The sequence below is a fragment of the Phacochoerus africanus genome, chromosome 2, assembly GCF_016906955.1.
Source record: "Phacochoerus africanus isolate WHEZ1 chromosome 2, ROS_Pafr_v1, whole genome shotgun sequence".
NCBI classification, from domain to species: domain Eukaryota; kingdom Metazoa; phylum Chordata; class Mammalia; order Artiodactyla; family Suidae; genus Phacochoerus; species Phacochoerus africanus.
This window is the reverse complement of record NC_062545.1, coordinates 262,803,654-262,810,547: the sequence shown is the minus strand read 5'-3', so window position 1 is coordinate 262,810,547 and position 6,894 is coordinate 262,803,654. Positions and strand designations below refer to the sequence as shown.

Sequence of the window (6,894 nt, the reverse complement as noted above, 5' to 3'; positions counted from 1 at the left end):
TTAAAAATATTTCTAGTGTTCCTTGATGGTTTTTTTGCTGTTTAGCAATGCCTTTTACTCTGTTCTGGTTTTGGCTGAGGCGGAATGATAATGTGCCAAACCAGAAAGGTTTGCTTTTGATTTTTGAGATTCATCAAGTCAATATTGAGTTGATCAGATAGGGGAAAACTGACTCCCGAAAACCAGAGTCAGAATGGAGGGGACACCCTGCCTAAACCAGGATACTGATTAACAAAGGATGCACTTTCTTCTCATTGATTAAAAAATGTTCCCCCCTGTTTTCCTATTTTTCAGCTGTCTAGGGCAAAGCAAAAAAATAAAATAATAAAGGGCAGAGCAATCACTTACCAATCTAGAGGTTTCTACATGAATTTGTTATCAGTGTGATAGTTCAGCATGTAGAGATAGGTTTCTTTTGAGCCATGGTGACATGGATAAACCAGCCCTGCTCTGTAGCAAAATGATTCTCAGGTGACTGGAATTTTATTGTCCCCAGATTAGTCATCTCTCTTCTGCCATCTCTGGTACCTCTGAGTCCCCTTTTCCATGTTTCCATACTGGCCATTTTCCTACTAATGCCACTAAATTTCTGTTGGTTTATGCCACCTAGTTTGTTGCACTTTGTTAGGCATCTCTTGGAAACTAATTCAGAGAATATACATAATATGAAATGTGTATTTGTGGCATCCTGTTTGTAAAACACTGCCTAATCAGGACTTGATGAAAATTGTTTCACAAAAAAATTAGAGATCCAAGTCTTTACACTAGTGAAATTTAAGTTAAATATACTTGGGAACTAAAACTTGTAAGTGTAATTCACCGTCTAGATTATAAAAATGTTTCCTGCTTGCAGACAAGATGAACATTTTGTTAGATTATTTGGTGTTTTCCTTTAATTCTGAGCATCCTCAAAACTCAGCACTGCTATCACTGTCATGACAGTTCCATAGAATGTGATTTTTAGAAATTCATTAATTGTACAGAGAAACAAGACTTTTGGTTATTATTGTAATGTTCTCTCGTTCTCTCTTTTCTGGACAAAAACATTTTTATTTTCAACAGAATCCTGCTACACCAACTTACATTTCTTTCTTTCTTTTTTTTTTTTTTTTTGTCTTTTCTAAGGCCGCTCCTGCAGCATATGGAGGTTCCCAGGCTAGGGGTCGAATCGGAGCTGTAGCCACTGGCCTACACCAGAGCCACAGCAATTTGGTATCCAAGCTGCATCTGCAACCTACACCACAGCTCACAGCCATGCCAGATCCTTAACCCACTGAGCAAGGCAAGGGATCGAACCTGCAACCACATGGTTCCTAGTCAGATTCGTTAACTACTTGAGCCACAATGGGAACTCCAAACTTACATTTCCTAAAGTGAGATATCAATTCAATAGTATGTCAGAGCACTAAGAACTACTCACCGCTTGCTGAATACAATTAAAGATTCAGAGTACATAAAACAGAAGGAAGGAGGGGCACTTTCTACAACAAGGTAGGACGTAATTTTCAAAGAATACACTTTTAAGAAAAACAAAGAGATCCTAATCACCAAAATACATGGCATTATTTTTTATGGTACCCATGTGAAAATGTTTGAAGCTGTCAAGGTAAGAAGTTTGCAGGAAATGAGCCCATGATAGGTTTCAAACAATGTACATTCTTTTCCATTATGAATTTCCTTCCACGCCAGGGGCATTTCAGTATCTGTAGTTTCTGAAGACATGAAAATGAACTTACAGCAACATCTGTTGTATCTGATGTGCCTTTTCCCAGAAAACCTTGAACTGTGGATGGGTATAAGACCAATGGCCTTAGTGCAAATTCCTACAAACACATCAGCAGGCATTGTAATGGGTACTTTGAAAACAGCGTACATCACCCATGCCACATTCTGGAGATAATAAAGGCCTCACCACTGCAGTAACCTGGGTAATACTTTTCTGGGTACTCACTAAAAGGGACAAATTCTTGGCTGTTAGGGTCTCTGTTGGGTATATCCTGGTGGATAACTCTTCCTAAATAGATGTCTTCAAGGTATTCTTTCAAATTGAGGAAATGGTCTACCAAACTTGGTAGATTGACAAACATCTCTTCATCAACCTTGAGAATGAAAAGGGCATTAGGGCAGAAGGTTACAGCCCACTGCATCATTGTGATCATCTTCAGAGTTTGGTTCTCAGCACTGTCCAAGAAGTTTCCTTCAATTGTATCATTATTCTTTTGGGACTCCGTCCATCTCTTGCTGGGTAGTTACCAAAACAGGCATCCCCTAAGCAAACAGTGTGAGGATGGGGTGCCCTCGGACACTGGTCACATTACCCCAGGTTTTCCTAATGAGGTCTCGCCTTGTTCCATTTCCTGGTCTACTGAAGATAAGAGTGAGTAAAAATACATCCTTCCCTTTACACACCTCCGAGTGGCTCAGGATATAATATTTAGCAAGATTACTTCTTATGGGTTTCATGTTCGGTTTTCTTGCCTTAGCCTTAATTTCCAGAACTTTCATATCTACATATGGCAAAGCATGCCAAAAATACTCTTCCACAAAATCAGCCCCAAAAAGCAAGGCATGAAATAGAATAATATTAAACAGAATGAAACACCACTTGTAAGTTCGAAGCCTGCAGAATCTCTCCTGAATTAAAGAACACATGTTCATTCAAGCCTTATTTCCATTTCTGTTTTTGTCCCTACTGAACACTACATGTACCTCTTACAGCACTTAGTGGTACACTAAGTTTTTATTACTACTTATTTTTGTTATCTATCTCTACTAGTAGCTCATGGCCCCCTGGACAGCAGGCATTATGCCTCTCCTCCAGTGCTAATTGAGCCCAGTGCTTGGCACAAAGTAGAAACTGAATAAAATGTTAGTTGATTGTTTTGCTTGTTTAGATGAAAGCCTACTTACTACATACTAAGCCACTGTGTTAGACACTGGGGAAGCAAAAAGGAATGGGACTAGACACAAGGATATAAAGTGACAAGTGGCACCATTGTGCTAAAAGCCTACAGGAAAATATATGTTCTTTCTATAATTGACACACTTGGATCCATTTCTTCTCCAATTACAAAGGTCAAGTGCTGTTTTACAATGCAGCGGTAGCTTTTGTTGGCCACTGCACTGTGGCTACTATCAAACATTTACATTCTTCTAGTATGACTTTTCAATTTAATCTAATACTGGTCTGTTTTGACTATGTCCCCTAATCCATGTGACATATCTATTAATATGGGCAGATTCCTGTTATCTGCATAGCACCTCTTCAGGGATCTAGGGTGTACCTGTGCCAAGCTTACTCCACCTCATCAAAGACAGAAACTTTAAATTGGAAGAGCATATACAGTATTGCAATATAACAAGAGCCAGGGGACATTAAGGAATCACTATTCACTGGCGCTTCAATCAACAAGACTCCAACAATGACAATTACCTCTTACTGAGCACTTGCTGTGGGCCAGGCACTGTTCTAGGCACTTTTCGTGCCTTAACATGCTTAACCTTGGTAATATCCCTTTCAGATAGGTTATCTCAAACTTAAGCTGACCATCCAAGCTTTAGTGATTTGCTCAAGATCACTCAGTGGGTAAGGAGGTGAGCTACAGCCATGATTTGAACCCAAATCTGTCACATTTCAAAGCTCACTCTTAACCACTAGAGAATCCTGACTTCCACATTTTAGTCTATTGAATAGGGGAAAAAAAAAAAAGCAAAACAAACTCTTGCAATTATAATCTGAACTTTCCATTTTCTCAGGTCTGATAATTTACACACAGAAGAAACTTCAGCCTGCTCAAAGCTCATTTCAATAGATATAAAATGCTTCAAAGATTATAAGAAACTTACTTGCAAGACAACTTATGTTGTCTGTGGACAGTTTCAGGGCTTTGGAAATTATTGAGTCCAGATGTCAAAGTATGCCCAAATGCATCTCAGGATTATTCAGTCTAACAGCAACTGAAGTACAATACTTTGTGCTTCAGGCTTTAAGGATAAGATTTCCTGCCAGTCAACCTAAGCTTTTGTCCCAAAATACCTGCTGGCTTCATAGGAGGGCAAAGGCTGATCACGTTACAGCCAAGTAAATCCAGAACAAAGAATAGAAAGCAAACCTCTTCAAGTGCTTCTAACCTTGTGTACTTCTTGAAACCAACCCCTTGTCTTTATGCTGAGTTCCTGGTGAAATATATGTGAGAGTTGAAAGAAAGGTAAGTTATCCATATCATCTTTCCATAGCATCACCACACAAGCAGTGCTCTCAAGAAACTAAACAGTTGGAGAAATTTCTGCTCCCTGGTATATGCACATGCAACAAATATGTTAAATATTAAGGGATACTTATCCCTAGTGGGTGCATTTTTGTTTTTTATCTACTCAAAGAGACATATGGTGAGGTTTGGTGTATGTCTCATTGGAAAGGATTTTTGCATTCCTAGTATAGGCTATGCGAGAACTTTCCTAAATCCATGTCACCCAACTACCTCTCCTAGGCAACTTTATCTCCAAATGGAAAACAGGGAGTTCCCACTGTGGCTCAGCATGTTATGATCCTGACTGGTATCCATGAGGATGTGGGTTCGATCCCTGGCCTCACTCAGTGGGTTAAGGATCTGGCATTGCCATGAACTGTGGTGTAGGTTGCAGACACAGCTTGGATCTGGCATTCTGGCACTGCTGTGGCTGTGATGTAGGCCGGTAGCTGCAGCTCCGATCCTTAGCCTGGGAACTTCCATAAGCTGCAGGTGCATAAAAAGCCAAAAAAAGGAAAACAACATGTAGTCTATTTTAGCCTGCATTGGAGAAACTAAGTATTTGATGTTTGCAATTTTCCTATTGTGTGTGGGGCGGGGGGGAGATTACTTCAACCACCATTTGACCGGCAAGTTTATTTAAAAAAAAGAAACAACATCCAGCATATTTTAATGTTCCTGTCACATAAGCAGTTATTCTGAGCATTCTGTTCCTATCCAGACTATATTTCATGTTTTTCTTTTTGCATATTCATCTTTTTACCTGCAATCCATAGCAGTTTCTGTAATTAATTGGCTTGGAATAACTAATTACATTTAAAGTTGGCTATGTATTCCTCAACAACCATCTTGCAATCTTGGAGATTTTTACAAAGTGGGAATATTTATTCTAAAAAAATTAAAATCAGAGGAAATTTCTTCATATACTAATTTGAACAATTAAATAGGTCTTGTTGGAGTTCCCATCATGGCTCAGCAGTAATGAACCTGACTAGTAACCATGAGGACATGGGTTCGATCCCTGGCCTCTCTGTGGGTTAAGGATCCAGCATTGCTGTGAGCTGTGGTGTAGGTCACAGATGCGGCTCAGATCTGGCATTGCTGTGGCTGTGGTGTAGGCCAGCAGCTACAGCTCCAATTCAACCCCCAGCCTGAGAATTTCCATATGCCATGGGTGTGGCCCTAAAAAGCAAAGAAAAAAAGATAGGTCTTATATTAAACACAAATACTATTTTGCAATTTTCATTTATTTAGAGCCATATATTTTGTTCCTGGATCTCCTCAGGGCTTGAACTTAGACAACTTGGATTTTTTGTCCATGAGAGGTTCAAATAATATTGTCTCTGGGGCATTTCTGATCTCAGAGAGATAGCAGTGAGTGATGGCTTGAAGTGAGATCTTAATTTTCTGCTCAGGAATTGAAGCTGGGCAGCCTAGAGGAAAACCAGGAATCCTAGCCACGAGACCAGCTAGAGGCTAGAAGCAGAATTGCCCTGATTCTTGCCCCCTGTTGAAAGCAAGAATGTTTCAAGGAGGCAAAGACTATAAAAATAGGTGCAAGCTTTATTATTAGAGTCCAGTAAAACATGTGGGAGAGCACACAGAGAAGCAGTTTATTAAGTCAGAAGCAAAGAATTAATACACACCCTAAAGAGAAGTGCAGGTTCGGACATCCCCTGAGGAGGAGCTTGCCAGAGAGGTGATTTAAATCACTAGTGTAGGACAGTTCTTCTGGGTCTTTGTTTTCCTTTGGCCAATTACCTTGTTTCATTTCTCACACACGACCAGATCCAGGGCCCTCCCTGACGTGCGTAGGCATAGTCTGGCCAAGATGAAGTCCAGAGCAAAGGGTTCTGGGATTATATCAAGACTTATTATGGCCTGACACCCCCTCCCTTTTTGACCCTTAGGAATCTTACTGTGCATGTGCAATTGGGGAGCTCTCCCTGACCCCAGGAGTGATTGAAGTGGTCATCTTATCTTTCTACTCCTGCAGAACTCAGCTCCGGCAAGGCAATTAACTTTCTCTTCGAGGTGTCAAAGAGAAACAAGGCCCAATTTACTTGGCCTAACAAGTCCCAGCTGTTCTCAGCCCAGGGGGCCATCTACCTCCTACCTCATTTCCACCTGGAATTTTCAATTTGATGCATCAAACTCCTACCATATTGGGGTTGACCATTCGCTACAAATGCTTAGTTTTCTTGATTACCTTAGCACTGCCTTCTCTTTCATAAGGTTATCCAATCTGTGTACCCATATTTGGACTCCATATTTGGCTTCCACCACAGAGAGTCAACTTTTTATTTCCCATGTTTCAAGTACCCTAGAAGTACTCAGGATGCGTGGAGCCTTGGCTGTGCCCTCACTAAATGGACTACCTTACTGTCTATATGATATATCTATGTCACGCATTGTTTGATTTTGGACACATCTCTTAACTTCTCCCTCTCTCTCTGTAAAGTTATCATAATAAGGAAAAGTGGCTCAGAGTTTAAGATTAGACTGGATGAGAGACATAAACCCGCTGGACAAACACTCACGTGTACAGCTAAGGCAAGCAAACTAGTCCAGGAGCCACAGGTCGAAGCGCCCTTGCGCAAGCCCCACCTCCCTCTACGCGCCTCCGCCCTGCCGCTTCCCCTTT

The 6,894-nt window shown here is 40.7% G+C and overlaps 1 protein-coding gene across 1 annotated transcript; it reads right to left on the bottom strand.

Moving 5' to 3' along the window:
* Positions 1 to 1,540: 1,540 nt before the first annotated feature.
* B3GALT9 (beta-1,3-galactosyltransferase 9) lies at positions 1,541 to 2,652 on the bottom strand. The gene is given in 4 exon segments (XM_053743487.1): positions 1,541 to 1,611; positions 1,614 to 1,895; positions 1,898 to 2,229; positions 2,231 to 2,652. Coding segments are annotated over 4 exon segments (1,107 nt in total).
* Between the last annotated feature and the right edge of the window lie 4,242 nt (positions 2,653 to 6,894).